Source organism: Phyllostomus hastatus, unplaced genomic scaffold (assembly GCF_019186645.2).
Source record: "Phyllostomus hastatus isolate PE091 unplaced genomic scaffold, TTU_PhHast_1.1 phas_scaffold_1224, whole genome shotgun sequence".
Lineage (NCBI taxonomy): Eukaryota > Metazoa > Chordata > Mammalia > Chiroptera > Phyllostomidae > Phyllostomus > Phyllostomus hastatus.
This window is the reverse complement of record NW_025334008.1, coordinates 1,672,007-1,693,993: the sequence shown is the minus strand read 5'-3', so window position 1 is coordinate 1,693,993 and position 21,987 is coordinate 1,672,007. Positions and strand designations below refer to the sequence as shown.

At 56.0% G+C, this 21,987-nt stretch overlaps 2 protein-coding genes across 6 annotated transcripts in view; one reads left to right on the top strand and one right to left on the bottom strand.

Annotated features, from left to right (window-relative positions):
* Positions 1-11,363, top strand: part of SHANK1 (SH3 and multiple ankyrin repeat domains 1) — a 46,063-nt gene extending 34,700 nt beyond the window's left edge. For all 3 annotated transcript variants that reach the window (XM_045856459.1, XM_045856458.1, XM_045856457.1), the window contains 3 exons: positions 1,765-1,861; positions 3,530-6,611; positions 8,542-11,363. In XM_045856459.1, the coding sequence (XP_045712415.1) occupies positions 1,765-1,861; positions 3,530-6,611; positions 8,542-9,256 (3,894 nt within the window). In that variant the 3' untranslated portion in view covers positions 9,257-11,363. The remainder of the gene's footprint in view (positions 1-1,764; positions 1,862-3,529; positions 6,612-8,541) is intronic.
* An 82-nt stretch (positions 11,364-11,445) lies between these two features.
* CUNH19orf81 (chromosome unknown C19orf81 homolog) lies at positions 11,446-20,353 on the bottom strand. 3 transcript variants are annotated; one of them, XM_045856444.1, is made up of 5 exons: positions 20,287-20,353; positions 14,981-15,053; positions 14,758-14,878; positions 13,126-13,265; positions 11,446-12,216 (listed from the first exon to the last, which is right to left on the bottom strand). In XM_045856444.1, the coding sequence occupies exons 1-5, from the start codon at positions 20,351-20,353 to the stop codon at positions 12,021-12,023; spliced, it is 597 nt and encodes a 198-aa protein (XP_045712400.1). In that variant the 3' UTR covers positions 11,446-12,020. The 3 variants fall into 3 exon arrangements, 1 of the variants encoding a protein (XP_045712400.1); XR_006787738.1 differs by lacking the exons at positions 13,126-13,265; positions 14,758-14,878; positions 14,981-15,053; positions 20,287-20,353 and adding an exon at positions 12,425-12,619 and having other exon boundaries at positions 12,077-12,216; XR_006787739.1 differs by lacking the exons at positions 13,126-13,265; positions 14,758-14,878; positions 14,981-15,053; positions 20,287-20,353 and adding an exon at positions 12,728-12,926 and having other exon boundaries at positions 12,091-12,216.
* Between the last annotated feature and the right edge of the window lie 1,634 nt (positions 20,354-21,987).

Genomic DNA, 21,987 nt, shown 5'->3' with positions numbered 1-21,987 from the left:
AGGGCTCCTTCTGAGTCTCTTGTTCTTTTGACAGGAGCTTATAGAGCATCAGGCCTTGTGTAGGGACTGAGGACCCAGCAGACAACACCCACAAAGCCGCCATCCTGAAGCAGTTATCTATGACTTCCATGGGTCTTGAGCAGTTTTGCCTTTGTGAGCCCCGACCTCCTTTAAAAAAAATTTTTTTTAAATCTCTATTTTATGACTATGTTGGTACAAAGATGAATATTATCCAGATTGATTATATTTTTCCCCTTTCTTTTTTTTTAATATTTTATTATTTTTAGAGAGGGAAAGGAGGGAGATAGAGAGAGAGAGAGAAACATCAATGTGCGGTTGCTGGGGGTTATGGCCTGCAACCCAGGAATGTACCTTGGCTGGGAATCGAACCTGGGACACTTTGGTTCCCAGCCCACGCTCAATCCACTGAGCTATGCCAGCCAGGGTTTATTTTTCCCCTTTCTGATTGTAAAAGAAATTAAAACATTTCCCCTAAAAGGACCATGGGCTCTCGAGACGGTGCCCCATCTTACCTGGGATGATATGCAGTGCCTTCAGGGAGCTGACATTCTAGGCCAGGAGACAGACAATAAGCCAGTAAAGGAGATCATCTCAGATGGAGAAAAGAGCCAGGAAGAAGACAGGATGAGGGACATGCAGTAGACCGTGCCTGGGAGGGGACAGTGGAGCAGAGAACTTAAAAGATGGAGAGGACCTGTGACGATGACAAGGGAACCATTGCTGAGAGGAGATCCGGGACTTGCAAGTCTTCTAAAGCACAGACGGACCTCAGGGCCTGGGGGGAGTGGGGCAAGGGGGCCACGGTGCAACCAGAGTGAGCAGGAAGGTGGGGGGGGCGGGGGGCTAGATCATAGAGAGTAAGTGAGTATGGGTCTCCCGCCAACCATGGGTAACCTGTAGTGGAGTAAGGGAGGCTCAATGGGCTGCAGAGGACAGCAGACCTGGTCCCTGCCGGAGCCCACCTTCAGCCTGGTCCCTCGGAGAGCTCTGCAGTGTGAATTGCACTCAGGGGTCGATCCTGCCGTGGACCTCCATGCTAGTCAGTCATTGGCTGCAGGTGGCCCCCAGGAGTGGGGGCATGTGACAGCTTGGGCACATCCGCTCCTCTGGGGGTGGGTGAGTCTACAGAGCAAAGGGCAGATGACACCGCAGCTGGGGATGAGCACAGCACCCTGGTCAAGGGGGCCTGGGGCCTGGGGCTGGCAGTGTCTGCAGCAGCAGAGGGGCGCAAAGACCAGCGCTGGGAATTCAGATCCCTTTCTGACCAATGCAGGATGTGACTGTCGGATTTGAAGCAGGCCAGTAGCATGACCTGAATTACTTTTTGAAAAGTTCCGTCTGACCCTGTGTGGCGGTGTGTGGGGGTGGGGAGGAAAAGGGTGGCCACAGGGAGACAAGGGAAGAGTCTACCATGGCCATCCAGGCAGGCGATGGTGGTGACTCGGGCCTGGGCAGTCACATGGGGAGTGGAGACAGGTACCCAGAGGAGTGACAGCATGGGACACAGAGCCAGCCAGGACAACTGAAAAACCTTCCTTTTCCTTCCTTTCTCCCCACTGTCCAGACTCAGAAACCTTTCTCTCTGCCAGAATCCCCTTCCACCCGCTCCAGAACCCTCTCCCTGCCTGCAAAAGCTGGTAGAAGGGATGGGTGATGGCCGTGTACGAAAGGCTCAAGTCTTCCCGCCCTGACTGTTCTCCCTCTGCTGTCTTTTCTCTCCCCTCTCTGACTGCCACCCCAAAGTCGAACTTCGATCCCCACCACCGCTCGCAGCCAAGTTATGACCGTCCTTCTTACCTGCCTCCAGGACCTGGGCTTATGCTCCGGCAAAAGTCCATCGGTATGTTGCCCGAAGGGTGGGTGTCAGGGCTGCCGGCAGGGGAAGGGGAGGCTGGGAAGGTGACTTCACAGCAGGAACAAAGGGGCCTGAAAATGTCCTTTCTGCTTCCCTGTGTGACCACAGCTCCATGATGCTGGGCAGAGAGCTCAGGCTTTGCTGCTGGGCAAACCTGGCTTTGAATCCTGTCTCTTATCCATCCCAGTTGTGTGGCCTGGGACAAGTGGCTTTACTTCTCTGGGCCTAGGGCTCTGCATCTGGAGAATGGAGAGATTATTGCCCCTGCCCAAATGCATTTGATTTGCCCCCGCCGCAGACCCTTGTCTTATACTTGACTCCACTCATTCATTCATCCGTCCGTCCATCCATCCATCCATCCGTCCATTCTACAAATGCTTATTGAGCACCATTGTATGCCAGATTAGACTGGAGGGGGTATGTCAGTGACCAGAATAGGCCATAAAGGGTCCTGCTCTCATGGAGCTTGCATGAAGGGAAGACAGGTGACATGTTATAAAGATTTAAAAAGAAAACAAGGAAATTATATAGGATGTTCAATGTGTGAAGTGCTATGGAAAAATAGAAAAAGTAAAGTAGGATAAGAGAGATCGCAAGTGCTGGAAGGGGCAGGTCTGGGCCAAAACTTGGGGATGAAGCAGGGAGCCATGGCGATCTCCAGAGGTGAGGCATTCCAGGCAGCAGAAGCAGCCAGTGCAAAGGCCCTGAGGTAGAGCTGAGCTGCCATTTGCTATAAGATAGGGGAGACCAGGGGTGGGATGAGATCAGGAGTGGGGTCCATGCGGGGTCTGCTGGGTCTGAGATGCCAATGAGACATTAAGTGGAGGTGGCATTTAGCTATAGGAGCCTGGAGCTTGGGAGAGGATTCGGCCGGAGGCAGAGGTGGGATTCTCCAGCAGAGAGGCAGTGAATGAAGCGGAGACTTCAGTCAAGTGAGAGGGTAGCCGGGGACTTGAGACGGGGGTCAGAGACAGAGCCCTGACAGTTGATAAACAGGCAAAGGACTTCACTTCTCCAGTCTTAGACTATGAGTGGTGTTGCTAATTGGATCCAGTTTTCCTCAGCTTCCAGTGTCCACAGTCTACCAGTGTGTGTCTGCATCTGTGAGGTCTACCTGTATCTCATCATTGACCTAATATCAGCCACCGATAAAATCTACAGAACGCCGCAAATCTACCAGTCGACCCCCTCTTTTAATCATGAGCCTCATCCTGAGCAGTTCTGTCTGTGAAATCACGGGTGTGATGTGCTAATTGCCTTTCATGTCTGTCCATACATAAAGAGAAATCCGTAACGATGCATGTAACCATGGCATCTCTTCCGGGCTCGAGCGGCTCTTGCTCACCCCGAGCCCCCACCACTAATACCGCGCTTTTGTCTGAGTTGGAAAGGGCGCCCCCTCCTGGCCCTGGGTGGAAGTTCAGCTGAATTTCGCCCCGGCCCCGTTGCTTTCTGGGCTGTTGGGTGCTGTGTGGCGCACACGCTGATTTGGATGCACCAGCGCTGAGAATTCGTGTGAAGGTCTTCCATACAGGGGTGCCACTATTGTTGTTGTTGTTATTTTAACCGATAATTGTAGTTCTGCCGGATAGGGTACCAGGGAGACTCCCACCCCCACCCCGCCCCACTCCTGGCTCGTCTGTGTCTCCCCAGGGGCTGCAGAAGACGACAGACCCTACCTAGCACCCCCAACCATGAAGTTCAGCCGCAGCCTGTCTGTGCCTGGTTCGGAGGACATCCCCCCGCCTCCCACCACGTCCCCTCCAGAGCCCCCGTACAGCACCCCTCCAGCCCCTTCCATCTCCGGCCGCCTCACGCCCTCCCCCCGCGGAGGGCACTTCAACCCGGGCTCAGGGGGCCCCCTCCCCGCCTCTTCCCCCGCCTCCTTTGATGGGCCCTCCCCTCCCGACACCCGCCTCGGGGGCCGGGAGAAGAGCCTGTACCACGGCGGACCCATGCCCCCCGCGCACCACCACCCGCCGCACCACCACCACCACCACGCCCCTCCCCCGCAGCCCCACCACCACCACGCCCACCCCCCTCACCCCCCGGAGATGGAGACCGGCGGCTCCCCCGACGACCCCCCACCCCGACTGGCTCTGGGGCCCCAGCCGAGCCTGCGCGGCTGGCGGGGCGGCGGGCCCAGCCCGACCCCGGGGGCCCCGTCCCCGTCGCACCACGCCAGCGCGGGCGGCGGCCCCTCCCAGGCGCCGGCCCTGCGCTACTTCCAGCTGCCCCCTCGGGCGGCCAGCGCGGCCATGTACGTGCCCGCCCGCTCCGGCCGCGGGCGCAAGGGCCCGCTGGTCAAGCAGACCAAAGTCGAGGGCGAGCCGCAGAAGGGCGGCGGCCTCCCGCCCGCGCCTTCCCCGGCGTCTCCCGCGTCCCCGCAGCCGCCGCCGGCCGTGGCCGCGCCGTCGGAGAAGAACTCCATCCCCATCCCCACCATCATCATCAAGGCTCCGTCCACCAGCAGCAGCGGCCGCAGCAGCCAGGGCAGCAGCACGGAGGCCGAGCCCCCGGCCCAGCCCGAGGCCGCCGGCGGCTCCTCGGTGCCCAGCCCCGCCCCGGCCATGTCGCCGGTGCCGCCGTCCCCGTCGCCCGTGCCCACGCCCGCCTCGCCCAGCGGCCCGGCCACCCTCGACTTCACCAGCCAGTTCGGGGCGGCCCTGGTGGGGGCGGCTCGCCGGGAAGGCGGCTGGCAGAACGAGGCCCGCCGGCGCTCCACGCTCTTCCTCTCCACCGACGCGGGCGACGAGGAGGGCGGCGACGGCGTGCTGGGCGCAGGCGCGCCCCCGGGCCCCCGGCTGCGCCACTCCAAGTCCATCGACGAAGGCATGTTCTCCGCCGAGCCCTACCTCCGGCTGGAGTCGGCGGGCGCCGCGGGCGGCGGCTACGGGGCCTACGCGGCCGCCAACCGCGCCTACGCGGGCAGCGGAGGCAGCAGCGCCTTCACCAGCTTCCTGCCGCCGCGGCCCCTGGTCCACCCGCTGACCGGCAAGGCCCTGGACCCAGCCTCCCCGCTCGGGCTGGCCCTGGCGGCCCGCGAGCGGGCGCTGAAGGAGTCCTCGGAGGGTGGGGGGACCCCCCAGCCACCTCCCAGGCCCCCATCGCCCCGCTACGAGGCCCCGCCGCCCACCCCGCACCACCACTCACCCCACGCCCACCACGAGCCCGTGCTGCGCCTCTGGGGAGCCTCCCCGCCGGACCCCGCCCGCCGGGAGCTGGGATACCGGGCGGGGCTGGGCGGCCAGGAGAAGGCCCTTCCGGCCAGCCCGCCAGCTGCGCGGCGCTCCCTGCTGCACCGCTTGCCCCCCACAGCCCCCGGGGTCGGGCCCCTCCTGCTGCAGCTGGGGCCCGAGCCGCCCGCCGCGCACCCCGGGGTGAGCAAGGCCTGGCGGTCGGGCGCCCCCGAGGACGCCGAGCGGCTGCCTTTACACGTGCGGTTCCTCGAGAACTGCCAGCCGCGAGCCAGCGGGGCGGGTGGCAGGACGCCCCCGTCGGAGGACGGCCCAGGGGTGCCGCCGCCCAGCCCGCGCCGGTCTCTGCCGCCCTCGCCCACCTCCCCGCGGGGCAGTGAGGAGAACGGGCTCCCCCTGCTGGTCCTGCCGCCCCCCGCTCCGTCGGTGGACGTGGAAGACGGCGAATTCCTCTTCGCCGAACCGCTGCCCCCGCCCCTGGAGTTCTCCAACAGCTTCGAGAAACCCGAGTCGCCCCTCACCCCAGGGCCTCCACACCCGCTGCCGGACCCGCCCACCCCGACGACCCCGCTGCCCCCTGTGCCACCCCCTGCCGTCGCGGCTGCCCCTCCTGCCCTGGACTCCACCGCATCCAGCTTGACTTCGTATGACAGTGAGGTGGCCACCCTGACCCAGGGGGCGCCCGCGGCTCCTGGGGACGCCCCTCCTCCAGGCCCGCCAGCCCCAGCCGCGCCGGCCGCCCCTGCCCCGCAGCCCGGGCCAGACCCTCCCCCCGGCACGGATTCTGGAATTGAGGAGGTGGACAGTCGGAGCAGCAGTGACCACCCTCTGGAGACCATTAGCAGTGCGTCCACGCTGAGCAGTCTGTCTGCCGAAGGTGGTGGCAGCGCAGGGGGCGGTGGTGGCAGTGGTGGCACCAGTGTAGCCAGTGGACCGGAGCTTCTGGACACGTATGTGGCCTACCTGGATGGCCAGGCCTTTGGGGGGAGTGGTAGTCCTGGCCCACCATACCCCCCACAGCTCATGACTCCTTCAAAGCTCCGAGGCCGGGCCCTGGGGGCCCGCGGAGGCCTGCGGCCCGGCCCTGGTGGGGGACTCCGAGACCCTGTCACTCCCACGAGCCCCACCGTCTCCGTGACAGGGGCTGGAACCGATGGGCTGTTGGCCCTGAGTGGTTGTTCGGGACCCTCGGCGGCAGGTGTGGCTGGGGGTCCGGTAGCTGTAGAGCCAGAAGGCCCACCAGTGCCCTTGCCGTCTGCCTCGTCCCTGCCTCGGAAGCTGCTGCCCTGGGAGGAGGGCCCCGGCCCGCCACCGCCGCCCCTGCCCGGGCCCCTGGCCCAGCCTCAGGCCTCAGCCTTGGCCACAGTAAAAGCCAGCATCATCAGCGAACTCAGCTCCAAGCTTCAGCAGTTTGGGGGTTCCTCGGCAGCTGGTGGCGCTCTGCCCTGGGCCCGGGGAGGCAGCGGGGGCAGCGGGGACGGCCACCACGGGGGAGCCAGCTACATCCCGGAGAGGACCTCCTCCCTTCAGCGGCAGAGGTGAGCAGAGGCCAGTCGTTGGCAGTGAAGGCCAGAAGGGCCGATGCTCTGGGTACCAGAGTCCACCCTCCCCGTAGCTGTGTCCCTTTGGGGTCCCCCTGTGGTAGAAGACAGAAACCAGGCCAGCTCGGCGAAGTTTGCCCTCAAAGAAACATGCTTTCAGGTGCTTTAAACTTCCTTTCATCTCAGTAGCTTCTGTGGTCTCCTCCCATCACCATGACAACCCACATGCCATGATGAACAGAAAGAGTTATTAACAAAGGAGGTTGGAGGCCAACTTGCCTTTGTCTGTTTCCTTGGCGGGTTGTCAGTTCTGAAGATCCCTGAAATCTACGCGTCCCTTGAACCCACTGTGGCTCAAGAGGAGATGCTTTAGGGCACAGTGGTTACATGTGTGATTCTGGAGCCAGGCTTCTTGTGGTTCCAGTCCCAGCACTTTCTAACTGGGGGACCTGAGGCCAAGGAGTCCACCTCTCTGTAGAAGGAGGGCAGCATCGTACCCACCTAAAAGCGTTTTTAAGACCATTGTTGTAACATGAGATGAGGGGGCAGGGCCCAACGAATACAGAAGGAGAAATGTAGGATGCCAGCGTTTTCCGAAGCAGCTAGCTAGCCGGGATTGCCACAGAGTTCAAGTTCATTCAAGACTTAGCTTTAAGGAAAGCAGAGTCACATGTCTGACTCTACTCCACAGACGCAGAGAGAGCAAAAAGAGGTTTTCTAATCCCCTTGTTCATCTGCAGAGCTCACTCTGATTCTGTCTGAAGGTCTGATGTCCTTATGGTTGGTATCTGAATGTGGTTTTATCAGGCCTTTGAGATCTTAGGGCAACCCACCGAGTATTCTTAAGTATTCTGGGTAGAGGAAAAGATGCTGGATTTAGATGACAGCTGAACCATTGCTGGTTTTGCACCTACTGTGCGCTGAGAGCCGTTCTGCGTGCGAGGGCCCCACAGTGGACAAGACAGGCAGAGCATTGCCCTCACAGAGTTCGTAGTCCAATGAGACAGAGGTAGACGCCAGACAACGAAATTATTTCAGTCACCGGGGCAGCAGGGATACAAATGGGGGATGGCTAGAGAAGGGCTTGATGGCAAGATGAGTAGACACTGGAAGAGGGGAGGAAGCAAATGGCATAGCTACTTGGGGGGAGCAGTGAGCCAGACAAAGGGAACAGCCAGTTCAAAGGCCCTGAGGCTGGACTGTTCTGGAGGGAGCTAAAGGGATGAGGGGAACCTTTTTCTCCCCTTGTTTCTTCTCTCTTTCATCTCCTTCTCCCCATCTCTCTCTCTCTCTGTTCCCTGTCCCCTTCCATCTCTCTCTCTCCCCCACCCCCCAATGCTCACCTTCTTTTTGTTCCTCTCCCACCGTCTCCCTGTCTTCCACTCCGCTGTGACTGGCCATAACCCAAAAGGCAGTATAGAATAGTGGTTAAGAGCTCAGACTTCGGTGCCATATAACGGGCTCTGCCACTTCCTGGCTGTGTGTCCTTAGGCAAGTTACTTAACCTCTCTGTGCTGCTGCTGCTGCTGCTGATGATGATGATGATAATAGTAACCTGCACCAGGGCTGTCGTGGGGATTAAATTGAGATGCAATATGTAAAGCACTTAACACAATGCCTGGCACACGTGAGCGTCAGTAAGTGGTGACGATTATTATTATTATCACTTAATGTCTCTTTTTCTTTCATTTCTCTTTACTGTCACCCTCTCCCTGTCCTCTCATTTTTCTCTCCCTTCATTTCTGTCCTGGCATCCATCTTACCCCCTCGCTCCTTCCATCTCTGCCCATCTCTCCTCTCCATCTTTCCACCCCCCACCCCTATGTCTTTCTTCCTCTCTCCCTGTATCTTGACCTCTTCCTGTTTCTCACCCTGCCCTGACCCCCCCACCCCCTCTCCTCCACCCCGCCCGCTTGTCACATTCCAGACTGTCGGAAGACTCCCAGTCCTCGCTCCTCTCCAAACCCGTCAGCAGCCTGTTTCAGAACTGGCCCAAACCACCTCTGCCGCCACTCCCCACAGGAACTGGGGTCCCCCATTCCGCTGCTGCGGCCCCCGGGGCCACCTCACCCTCAGCCTCCTCCTCCACATCCACCCGCCACCTCCAGGGTGTGGAGTTCGAGATGCGGCCGCCTCTGCTCCGCCGGGCGCCCAGCCCCTCGCTGCTGCCCGCCTCGGAGCACAAGGTCAGCCCTGCGCCCCGGCCCTCGTCCCTGCCCATCCTGCCTTCCGGACCCCTCTATCCGGGCCTCTTTGACATCCGCAGCTCCCCCACCGGAGGGGCAGGAGGCTCGGCCGACCCCTTCGCCCCCGTCTTTGTGCCACCGCACCCGGGGATGTCCGGGGGGCTTGGTGGAGCCTTGTCGGGAGCCTCCCGCTCCCTCTCGCCGACCCGCCTGCTTTCGCTACCCCCCGACAAGCCGTTTGGCGCGAAACCTCTGGGGTTCTGGACCAAGTTCGACGTGGCTGATTGGCTCGAGTGGCTGGGCTTGGCTGAGCACCGGGCCCGGTTCCTAGACCACGAGATCGATGGGTCCCACCTGCCCGCCCTGACCAAGGAGGACTACGTCGATCTGGGTGTGACCAGGGTGGGCCACCGCATGAACATCGACCGGGCTCTCAAATTTTTCCTGGAGAGGTGATGGCTGGCTCGGGCGGACCAGCCCGTCCACCGAACCCTTGAGCCTGCTGGCCTCTGGACCTTTGACCCCTGACCCTTATTCTCTCCCTGGGCCAGGGACTCTGCTAAAACTGTGCCCTGCCCTCATCTCCCAAGGCTGGAGGTCACCAGGTGGCCTGATTCCGGCCAGACATTTGCACCTCACAGGAGGGGGCAGCTGATACTAGACTGTGTGTGTGTGGAGCTGGGAGCGGAGGGAGTGGGAATGGGAGAAATCTCTGAGGGGATGGAGAAGGAGGGAAGGGTCGATTCTGGGAGGGGGGGGACAGACAGAGCCATAGAGGGCCATCCCTGAGCCTGACTGGATGGGGGGTCATCCCCCAGGCCGCAGGGGAAGGGGGTGCCCTCAGATTCCACCACCTGCCGCCCCTCTAACAACCCTTCCCCCCTCTCCAGGCCCCTCTGTTCCCTCGCCTTCCCCTGCCCCTGGCACACACAGCAGCCCCCCCCCAGCCTCTTGCACGCTCCTTTGCACGCCTGCTTGCCTCTCTCCCCTCCCTGGGCTACAATTTTGCACAAATTTGCCCTCTCGCTGTCTTGCACATTCCGTCTTCGCTTCCGTCCCGTGAGGCCCTCTCAGCTCTGTTTCCCTCGCACACTTGGTATTGCTTTTCCCACGCTCCATGCCCCCTGCTCTCTCCAACTCTCGCTTACACGCTCTTCCCTTGGCGTCTACCCTGTCGCACCTCACTTCCGAAAATCTCTGGGCCCTTGCTGCAGACACACTTGGGACACCCTTTCCCTGACCCACTCACAGGCTCTGTGCACACATTCGTTCTGTGGAATACCCTTCTCTTCGTTCAACCCTTGCACACTCGCTATCCATGCACTTCTCCAAACACACTTGACTGCATTTTCTTTAAGCACTTTCTTATTCTTGAACCCGAACATCCTTACTCTCCCCCATTCTTTGCCTGTCATGGCAACACTCCGATGCCCCTCCTTACCCTGAACCCTCTCAGTCACTTCTTACCACATGGCTTGCACACTTGCTCCCCAGGAACTGTTTCTCTCTGAAATGCTCCTTCCTCTCCTCTTTGCCAGGCTCCCACTCCCCCGCACCCTCTTTTTCCAAGTCTTTGTCCATCTCCATCAACTCCTTTGTGGACCTTTTTGCACACTCTCTCGCACGTGCATCCTCCCCAGCACCTCCGCTGCTCTTTCGAAGCCTTTTTCTTTCCTTTAGCAATGTTCTTGTTCCCCGTGGCTTGGCTGCAACACTTGAATTTCTACTTATTCTTGTCAGCTCCTGGGCAACTTTCTCCATCTCCCCGGGGAACTCTGCCGCCTCTTGCCTTTTGCACACTTGGCTCCCTCCACACTTCCGACCTGTACTTTGATTTCTTTTCCTGGCAGGTTTGCCTTCTGTCCCCGTGAAGGAACAGCTGCTGCGGCCATCCGCAGTCTGCCTGTTCTCTCCTGCCTTTGCACTCTTTTCTCTTTCTGGCAAGAGAGGACCCTACACACGCTCCCTTCTTGCTCACTGTGCTTCCTCCCATCCCTGCTCCGGCCTTTGCTCTCCTGCAAATCCTCCCTCCTCCCATCCTTCCTGGGCCATCTGTCTTTCCATTTTGCACGAAGACCCCCCCCAACACTTCCATTTCTCCAAAAACTCCGTCTCCCTCCAGCATGGCTCTTCTTCCCGCACGCTTCCCCCCTCCCTTTATCCCTGGGGCTTGGAAATTTTAAACCACCCCTTCCCCTGGGTAGCCCCCTCCCCTATTGTGGGTAAAGGGGGGAGGGCATCGCCCTCAGGTCCCCCCATGTTCAGCTGCCAAAGAAGGGAGCTCCCCCTCCTTCCCCCAAGCCCATTCCCCCTCTGTTGCCCCCACCCCCGAGGGGGGGGGGCTCCGTCCATGTGGGGGAGGGTGCTTGCAGCCCTCTCCCCTCACCACGTCAGGGATCTGCGGGGAACCTTGTGGGAGGGTCGTGGGAGGGGGGAGGGGTGGCAATGAGGGGGCGGAGGTCGCGCTGGGCCCCTACCCGCCCCCTCCCCCTCGTCGGATGCCCCCGTCCGCAGGGGGCCTGCGCGGCGCCTGTCTATCAAGGGCTTGATCATTCTGGATGGGTGCCGCGGGGTTGGGGAGGGAGTAGGGGGTGGGGAGGGGGGAAGGAGAAGTGGGGGGGGAGGGGAAAGGGACTGGATGGGGGTGCAGCGCGGGGCGGAGAGGAGAGACAAAGCAAAAAGAGTTACAATAACAAAAGAAAATGCAAAAAAGAAAAAAGTACCCTAGAACTCACAAAAAAATCCAGAAAAAAGCAACCTGAAATAAAAGCCCGGAGAATTGTCTTCCAAGGGGGCGGGGGTGGGAGGAGGAACAGGAAGGGGGATGAGGATCTCTGGTTCTCTCTGAGACAGGGATCGGCACGCGTTGAAAGCCCCGGCGCCCAGGTCCTCCCTCTCGCGGGCCTCAGTTCATCCCTCAAGGGATTGGGACCTAGGCGTCCATTTGCAGGGACTGAGGGAAGATTAGTAAAGTGGGATTATATTATGGGGTTTCGTCCTTATCCCCCATCATCTCCCCTGACTTCCCACCAAGATTTTGCAGAGAGAAATGGCTTTTGTACCAGGTCATTCTTTATAATTAAACTCACAGTATCCACCCCCTCGAGCTGGCCCCGCCTCCTTCCTGGGGAGGCAACGCCCCCTTTCCTCCCGGGTTCCGCGTGAATCGCCCGAACCAGCTGGGCGTTGAGCAAGCGCAGCCGGAGCGCGTCCTCACTCGTCAGTCTTCCACGGTCGGCTCCGCCCCCAGAGCCTCGAGCATGCGCCGTCGGACGAGGGAGCGGCGCAGGTGCAGGCGGTAATCGCTCAGCAACAGTTCGTCGTGGCGAGCTAGCGGGTGCGCTAACCCGCGGAGGCGGAGCCCGGAGCGCAGCAGGCGGGAGCGGGTCTGAAAGTCCGTAACCGTGATGAGCCACCTGCAAGGGGGCGAGCCAAGAGAAGAGGGGTGGGTGGAGACGGAAGAGTAATCGCTGCTGGTCCCAGCCCCGCCGTTCATTGTCGAAATGTCCCTGCCTGGACCCTGTGCGTTTACCTTCTCAGGTCCCTCAACCCATCACCCCATCCCTAAGCCTCTCTCTAGCCTTGACCTCTCGCCGAGATCAACCTATATACTTCGACCCTCACCTGGGTCATTCTAGAACCCGTCTTTTCTCTCGGCCTGGTTTTGTCCTCTAATCGCGGTCAAACCTCCCTTTCAAGCTGCTGCTCAAGGTCAGACCTTCACCCAGCATTTCCAGGCCCCTCTGCGTCTTCATTTAACCCCAACGTTTTAGTGTGGCTCTCAGGCCCATGCCTGGAATACCCATCCCTCCTGCTGGACGTGGCCCCAACTACACACCAATCGCTTGGCCCCGCCCCTAAAGTGACCTCAGTCCCGGCTCCGCCCCCACTCGCCCCGCCCCCCGTTTGGCTCGTTTCTGTCTATACCTGAATCAGTATCAGTCAAAGTCCCATCACCTCCAGGTCCTGCCTTCTCTCTGATCTCACCTGGCCCTAGACCCACACCACGCTCACTCTCGGCTCCGCCCCTTCCCTGTGCCCATCAACAGCCGCGTCTAACCGTTCGTTCTCACATAAACTGCTCTTTTGGAGTCACTCAAGGCTCTGCCCACCCCCACTAACTGAACTTCCTGAACCCGTCCACTCGGTCCCTTAGCCCGGACTCCGCCCCCTCCCCGCGTTCTCACTAGACACCACACTCAACGGCCCCACCCCCTCTCCGCCCCACCCCTAAGCCCCGCCCTACATGGGCCCTCTAGGTCCCAGCCGGGCTCTCCGTCGCCCCACTCCCGGTCGCTCCAGGTCCCAAGTAGCCACGGGCTCACCGGTCCCTGCGCCCCGCAGTCCCACAGATGACGTTCATGTTCTCAAAGCGGATGCTGCTCACGCGGCCGTTCTCCAAGGCCCCGGGTAATTCGGCCTCCAACGCCTCCAGCACCTCCAGGTGGGTCAAGTCCTCCTCAGGCTGGGAAGTCAGAGAGAGAACCTCAGCCCATGACAGCGGGTTCACTCCGGGTTCGGAAGTCCCCACCCTAAACCCTACCTACAGAACTTGCCAGAATCCCAAGTGGCCTTTGAGGGGCAAGTATCACACCTGATCAAAGGGTCCTGTCCCTCTTGGCAGAGCAGGGAGGGCAGGCACCTCTCAGGTAGAAAGACATTTACTGTCATTCGGGGTCATTCTCCAAAAAAAGAAATCAATTCTCACCAAGTTGATTTGTCAAAAGTCAATGAACAGTTGGCTGAATGATTCACCAATTTGCCAGCTTTGCCAGTCTACTGAAAACCCCAGCAACCTGCATTAGATGGCAAGCTTTTAGCAGCTCTTGGAGATTTTTGAAAGGATTTAAGTCGCACACTTTTCCTTTTATATTCATATTAGCATTTTAAGGAATGTTCAGTTGTCAAAAACTAAGGATCCTAGGGGGTTTTGACTTCTGGTGAATCTAACATTCAGATATATATATTAATCACCATCACATTTTCAGTGTGTCAAAGGTAATGCCATGGTCATAGTGTATAAAAATGCTGAGGAATTAAACTGAAGTTGTGAAACTGGTCTCCTCCAGGAAGGGAAGTCTTGGGTGAGTGTATGGGAAGAGAGAGGGATTCATGTTCAAAGCCATAAAGAAGAGGAGCAATGGGGTGGGGATTTGTCCCTAAGACAACAGCAGCAATCTCTGTGTTGGGGTAAAGCCACTGGAACCAGCTGAGGGGCACACAGTAAATGTCCCATTCATGTCCACTCTGCTCACTCAACTTTTGCACGAGTGAGACCCTAATTGAGATACCTCCTCTGACTGAGGTCAGGGATTGCCAAAGGATTTGTACACTGAAGGACCAGTTCACTTGACCCTACACAAAACATGGGACATTGTTATGTTTTTGCTGTATTTGTAAAGCTTATGGAATTTCATCGTAGATGAATTAGCAGGACTCCCTTTGTCCTCAGTCTCCCTTCTCTTTGCCTTTTTAAAGAAATATTTTTTTATTTATTTATTTTTAGAAAGAGGGGAAGGGCAAGAGAAACATCAATTATAGTGTATAAAATTGCTGGGGAAAGAGGAGAGAGGGAAACATCAATGTGTGGTTGCCTCTCAAACGCCTCCTACTGGCCTGCAAGGAAGGCATGTGTCCTGACTGGGAATGGAACCAGTGACCCATTGGTTCACAGGCCAGCACTTAATCCATGGAGCCACACCAGCCAGGGTTCTTTGTGTTTCAATCTCTCCTCTTCTGTACCCCTTGTTCTCTCCATCTCTCTGCCCCTCTGGGATCAGCAGTGATACATTTGATGATTAAGTCTGACAAATTCAGTCAGCTTTCAGCAACCTGTCAAGGTGCCAAGCCCACAGCTGGTAAACCTCAGAGCCTAGATTCAGATTCTGTTCACCTGGCTCCATAACTTGCACTTTCCACCACCCCACCCAATGCCACAAGGGCTGGAGGCCACTCACCAAGGTCTCCATGCACAGGCAAAGGGGCTGGGCTGTGGGTGGCACGGGGAACTTCCGGATGCACGGGAGCTCTCGATCTAGAGCCTCATATTCTGCAAGGACCCGGCGCAGGTACTGCTTCCTGGGGAAAGAGTGGGCGGGCAAGGGCCTCCGAGGCCAGGGGTCACTGTCATTGCACTCCAGGGAGCTGAAGTCAGAAATCATGGTGCAGGGGATCACTCACGAGGTCTTGGTGGGCCTGCCCAGGCTCCAAGCCTGTGTCTCTTCTGAGGTCTCGAGGTCCACAAGGAGGGCTCCTGGGGATGGAGAACCCAGCGTCAGCTGCCCTGAGTACTCCTCACACATTATTCTGCTTAAATGGGCATCACCAAGTGCTGTCCATGCCACCCAAAGAATAGCTCTTGTTATTAAGCTACTGTCTCTCACACCCTACCACACCAGGCTCTACTAACCCTGTTTTGTCTCTGACAACTGGGTTCTTATTAGATCCCTATTAGGCTCTACATCAAGGTGGTGCTGGAGGGAGACTGAAAGGTGGGAGGAAGAAAAGGAAGGGACTTGACCTTTCTTTGCTTCCCATTGCAGTCACACCAGCCTCACTTCTTGACAGTGTCAGTTAGCTCCAGCAGCATCATCTGAATCCTGCCTGTGGTTTTTCCAACACTCTCAGAAACAGCCTTCTGATTGGAACTTGACTGATAACAGCTCTCAAATCTGGGCCGTTCTAGACAACCCCACAGTCAGCTAACTGGTTCTTTATGGCTAGTTGCTAGTTGTCCCACATAAGCCATTTTTCCCTTCTTCTACAGTCCTAGAGTTTTACCTGCACATGGCCACCCAGCTAGAGACAACAGTTACCAGGCTCCCTTGCAGCTAGTGTGGCCATGGGACCAAGTTCTCACCCACGATGGTAGAGGGAATGAGGATGCATCTTTGGAGTCATTTGCTTAAAAGAAGATTGTTCATCTACACTAGTTGCCCCTTCCCTTAAACCAGAATGTGGACGTGGACATAAGCCAACTTCAACCATGCTAAAGATGATGGAGCCACAATACAGAGGGAACCTGGGTCCCTGAGTCATCTGATGGGATGACATGTCTCATCCAATCTGGAACACCTGCTTCCCATTACACAGGAGAGAAATAAACTGTCTCCTTAATGCCATTGTGTTTGGGGGTCTCTTTGTTACAGCAGCTGAACCAAGTGGAGTGCAGCCCCTGACAGCCAGGAGCTGGCCTGGCATCCCAGTCTGGCTCTGGTAGCCACCTGTTGACATAAAGTTTCACAGAACACCAACATCTGTCAAGGCCACTCTGTGACCACGATGGACCAAGACAAAAATCAGATCACTCCAGAATCATGTCTCAACACAACAAAATGTGAACACTGCCCAAACCACAAAAATGACCAAACATCCCCCTCCTGGCTCAGAGCTGATGCTGCTTCTTTTCCAATCAGGGTGTTAGCTCCATTCACTTCTCATGCCTCCCTTTTCTGCCAGCATCTGGTCCAGAGCACAGCCCTGCTTCCCCAAACCCTCCCAAGGTCACCCAAGTCAGCCCAGCTCCTACACAATTTTTCTCTGACACCCCCTTACTCAGATGTTGCATGTGTTAGGGTCTCCTTCATCACAAGTCAATAAATTCAGTGGTATGCTCCTCCCCCGACACACACAGTCAGACTGCAGCACTTGTCAGTTTGCATTATGTCAATACTCCCACCACGACCAATCTCCTGCTGCCCACAGTTTTAACAGCCAGTTTGCAAAACTCAACAATGGGCTCCTGTGAGCCGGGACAGGCTGCTTCCAGCACTCAGCTATGTCACAACCATGCTCCTGGGGGGCTTTGATTTCAGGGCATCGACAAAGCTTAGCTTGTTACCCTAGTTAAGTCCCCTTTTCTGACCCCCCCCCCATCCTTCCACCTCCCATGTGTTCTCGCAGGGCAGCTGGGGTGATTTTCATGTCTCTGCATCACATGCTTGCCAACCCTCAGAGGCTTCCTTCTGCCTTCAGGGTCAAGTCTCATAGTTGGGGACATAGCATTTCAGGGGCCACCCCAGACTTACTGGACCAGAATCTGCATTTTCACAAGATCCCCTTTGAGAAGCACCTGCCCTGTGTGTGGTTACTCCTGTTGACCTCTCCGATCATTCTCCGCCAGCCATACTGCCTGCCCTCCATGTCTCCCACACCATCATCTCCTTCTAGAATCTGTCCACCTGACAATCAAAAGAACTACGGGTCTACAGCCCCTTTTAAAAAGCTAAGCACTTTCAAAAGTTGTCTCACAGGCAACTTTCTGAGATATAGTAGTTTAACAAATGATGAAATGGAAGCTCAGGGAGGCTAAGTGGCTTGGCCAAGGTCACAAAGCCCAAAGTTACAAAATCAGGATACAAATCGAGGTGTCTGGATCCAGAGTCTGTGTTCCCAGCCCCTCAGTCTCCTGCCTCTCACCCCACTCTTGCCTAAACAACAGCCCTCTAATTCCTCTCTCTCTCTAGCCACCTCATCAGAATAGCATTTTGAAATATAGATCTGATCATACCACCTACTCCCTCCCAAGACTTCTCAGCTGGAGTATCCCAATTATCCTGGAGGTGAATTAAGTCCAAAGTTCTCCCTGTGGCTCATGAGACCACACATGATCTGACCCTGCTGTTGTCATAAGCCTGGTCAGGCACGGTCAGCCTCATCCACGGTATTCTGGAAGCACTGCCCTTCTGTGCCGGAACTCCCCACATCCTCTCCTGCCTCAGGATGCTGTCCTTTTTTTTTTTTTTAAGATTTTTAAATTTATGTTTTAGAGAGGGGGTGAGGGAGAGAGAAAGAGAAGGAAAGAAACATCAATATGCAAGAGAAATATCTATCATTTGCCTCTTGCATGCCGCCTACTGGGGACATGCCCCGCAAGCCAGGCACGTCCTCTGACTGGGAATTGGACTGGAGACCTTCTGTTTCTCAGGCCGACATTCAATCCACTGAGCCCCACCAGCCAGGGAAGGATGTTCGTCTTTAAGCAAAAGAGAATACGGTCATCTGCAGAAACGTCCCAGAATTCTGTTCAGCCCCAAGACTCGGGAGCACTTATGGCCATCTTAGGTTATTAATTATTCATGAGATGATGTGTTTCCTGTCTGCCCACTCTGCAAACGAATAGGCTGGGTCATTTCATTCATTTGGCTTTACAGGCAAGACACTTGGGACCCACAAGCTTTCTAATGGCCTAAGCCAAAGTTTGCAACCTGATAAACTAAAAATGTTATTGGTTCCAAAATGCCACAAAGAAAATAGCAAAGCTGAAAATGAACAAATGTTGATGCTTAAAACTAGCCAACTGGTTGACTCAATTCCACTCAGCTTTCCTGGAACTATACACTAAATATATATAAATATATATATAGTATATGTATAATATATGTATGTTTTCAATCCCCACCCAAGGATATGTTTATTGATTTTAGAAAGAGAGAGAGAGAAACATCGATGTAAGAGAGAAACATCGATTGGTTGCCTCCTATATGTGCCTGACCAGGGATCGAACTCTCAACCTTTTGGTACGTGGAACGACACTCCAACCAACTGAGCCACCTGACTCAGGGTACACTAATTATATTGATTAGGTGTAGGTTAGAAATGGTGTAAGGTGGGGTCTTCAAAAGAAAGGGTCCTTCAAAGACACTAAAAGAGAACTGAGGATAGAAGAGAGTGGTGTGTTTTGCCACCAGGGCATTTCCTAGTATGGCACCTGGCACAGAGTAGGTGCTTAGAGAAGACACCCAGAAAGGAGACCCCTTCAGCTATTTCTATCCTTCTTCCCTCATTTGAAGGTGGGGAGTCCATTATTCACCCATGTGATTCAAGGGAGGCTCACTGATCTGGAGTTCCCTCAGGGATATCCCATCTGGTTTAAATCAATGTCTTCCAACCCCAGTGTTTTTCGTAATTACCTGGTAAACATTCAAAATATATGGATGCTAAGACTCCAGTCCTATAGATTTAGGTTAAATTGGCTCTGAAGGGGGATTAGGTATAGGGTTTTTTTTTTTAATCCTCTCACCTGATGTGTAGCTAAAGTTGAGGACCACTAACTAAAAGAACCATAATAATGTCATTCCTTTTGTCACCAATTGAGATAAGAGCGAGCAGGTGACTGAGTGCTCCTCAATGAAATGTGAGACATAATCATTTGGGAGTTCTTAAGATGAAGACCTCAGGGAGTGATGCCTGGAACCCTGGCAGCCATCTTGCAACCATAAGGTTAGCTGGTGCACAAAAGGAATATCTTCCTCTGGCCACAAAAGCATGGAAGTAGAAATGAGGTTCTCAATGACATCATTGAGCTACTCACTCAACCAAACCAAGCCCCACCTGTGGGCTCCTTTTTGGGTGAGATAATGACTTTCTTCTTTTTTAAGATTTTATTTATTTATTTTTAGACTGAGGGGAAGGAAGGGAGAGAGAGAAACATCAGTGTGTGGTTGCCTCTCGCGCACCCTCTACTGGGGACCTGGCCTGCAACTCAGGCATGTGCCCAAACTGGGAATCAAACCTGCGACCCTTGGGTTTGCAGGCCGGCACTCAACCCACTGAGCCACACCAGCCAGGGTCTCTTCTTTATACTACACTAAGTGTAGTTTTCTATTACCTGATAGCCAAATGCATTCTTACAGAGATCTTACTGAACAAACGTTGGATGAGTGAGGGATTGAATGCACTGTGCTAAAGGAGAATACAAGTAGGGAGCCGTGGAACATGAGTCTGAAGTTGTCCACGGGTGTTGGGCCACACAGGGCCTCGAACACCAGGCGGAGGACCTGGGACTCCATCCTTGGAGTGATGAGGAACAATGGAAAGCTGTGAGCAGGGGAGAGACGGAATGAGTGCTGGGTCAGAAAGAACCCTCTGGAGGCCTCTGGTGGTGGTTGGAGGGGAGAAACGGGAGACCAGGGAGTTAGATGAAGAAAGGGTCCACATGGAAGAACACCAGATGTGAGCTGGGGCTGTGGGGATGGAGAAGCAGGGGTAGGGCAGGGAGGTGGGACTGGGGGCTGATGGCTGTGGGAGGGCATGGGGGGTGTGGCTCCTGGGATCTGGCCCAGTGATCCAGTCAGCGATGGGGCCAGTAGAAGATGATAAACAGGGATGAGAGGCTCTTGGATAAGATGCTGAGCTCAGTGTGGGTGACAAGGAGAGTATGAAGGACCAGGGCAGGGGTCTACAGGAGATAATGGCCTCAGAATAGTAGTGAAGGCCCCCCGGAGGTTTGTGGGAAATGTAGTTCTGGGTTCCCAGGGAACTGCAGAGGCTCATGGGAAATGTAGTATGAGGCCCAAAGGGTAATACTGTTCAAGAATCTGGTCGACCTAAGAGTCTGGGTGGCTCTCTCTTCAGAATGCCAGTGCCTCACTAGAGGCCACACTGCAGGCCAGGGCTACGACACACTGCATGAAGAAAATCCCTACCCCGGCGCACATGCATAGACACATGCACAGACAGACAGGCAGACGGCCACCGCTCTGTACCTGCTTCCCTGTGCATGCCAGGGGTGCTCGCGGTGGAGCCGCACAGGGCCTCCACGTCTTGCTGCATCCTGGGAAGGCGGGTAGGGGTTGTCTCAGGAGGGTGGAGAGGACATCTCTGACTGGACCACCCACCCCCAATCCTTCTGCCCCCTGCTGCCTCCTCTTCCTTTTTGAAGCCCGAGGGAACCCACAGGGAAGAGGAGGGCTGAGACCACATTGAGAACCTGGCTCCCTTAACCTTGGGGAGCTCCCCTGTGCCCCAGTTCCTCCTTTCTGGCTTTTCTGTTTCTTCCTCGATCTCTCCCTGACTCCTAGAGTCTCTCCTTTTACCTCTCTCTCCCCCTCTCTCTTCTTCATTCTCTCCTGGTCTCACTGCCCTGCTCCCTCTCTCCCTCTGTCCAAATCTTGTTCTCCTGATTGCTGGTCGCTCACCCCATCTCTTCTCCACTCTTTCCCTTGAGTTCTCCGCTCCTTTCCTCCCGACTTCTCTCCCCTTCCCTGGTTCCATCTCCCCAGGCTCCTCCTCTATCAGTTTCCCCCAAATCTTGCCTGCCCGCCGTCCCTCCCCCTACTCGTACTTGTCTGCCTCTCTCTGACCCCATCTCCCTCTCTCTGCCTCCCTTCCTCTCTCCCCATCTCTCCCCAGTTTCCTTTTCCCATCTCTCCTCATTTCTCCTCTCTCTTGGGGGCCTCTGCCCTGCCTCTTGTCTGCCCTCCCCTCTGTCATCCCCTTTCTGTCCCCACTTGCCCTCCGCTCATCCCTATCTCACGCAGGAACTGGTTAAACTCAGTTAAGATTCAAACAGAAACTGGATTCTATATGGGGGAGGGAAAGGTGAGGGGGCGGGGCTTGGTTGCCATGGTACCTACAGGAGGAGGGGCTGGGGACTGTGACTTGTGAGTCTGAGGGAGGAGGGGGTTGGGAGGCTGGATTTCTGGGTCTGGGGGCTCCTTGGCCCCAAGTGAAGGCGTGAAGGGGTCTAAGCACACAGGTGCCCACTGCACATCCCTTTCTCTGTGTCTGCAGAGCTCTGAGCAGGCACTGTGCCAGAGGAGGATGGACTGTCTTAGTTCTGCCATCCGTCCTCCCAGTCTGTCTCTGTACCTATGTCTCTCGTTCTCTTCTCTCCACTTCCAGATGGTCTCCGTCTGGGCTGTCCACTGTTCCTGCTTGATAAGCATCAGTGCCCTGCTTTCTAGGTAGTAGCACCTCGATTTTCTGCGCCAGCTGTTCAGGGGTGAGCTTAAAAATCAGTCAAGAAAACAATGCTAGGCCTTTTGCTGAACTTGTTATTAATGAGGATCTTTGTGTGTTTCCACTGAGGTTGCCAGGCTGGTTGGAGTCTAGATTGGAGCTGCAGGAGGCCATCACATTGCCATATGGTGAGGAGACAACCTGCCTGAAAGCAAAGGCCAGAGGAAAGCAAAGACCAATGATGCAAACAGTCAGATTCCTGATGAGGATTGGGGTACCTGGATCCAGCTGTGCCTGAAACCCTCATCCATATAATTCCCCCTTAATGTTTACATTATTTATGTTTCTGTCATTGGCAATGAGAACAGTCTAGATTGAAATAAACTCATTTCTGGACTCAGTTCCTCTGCTTCTTCATATTTTTGTCTCCCATCAGGCTGTCTTCCACTTTCAGTTGTCACACCCATCCCTATGGGACAGAGAACACCTTTCATTCCCACGACTGC

Coding starts and splice junctions, on each gene's coding strand:
- CUNH19orf81 (XM_045856444.1), bottom strand. CDS start 20,353: ATGCAGCAAGACGTGGAGGCCCTGTGCGGCTCCACCGCGAGCACCCCT. Junction 15,054..20,286: donor TGGCATGCACAGGGAAGCAG/GTACAGAGCGGT, acceptor CTCCATCCCCAG/GAGCCCTCCTTGTGGACCTC. Junction 12,217..13,125: donor ACTGCGGGGCGCAGGGACCG/GTGAGCCCGTGG, acceptor GCCCCCTTGCAG/GTGGCTCATCACGGTTACGG.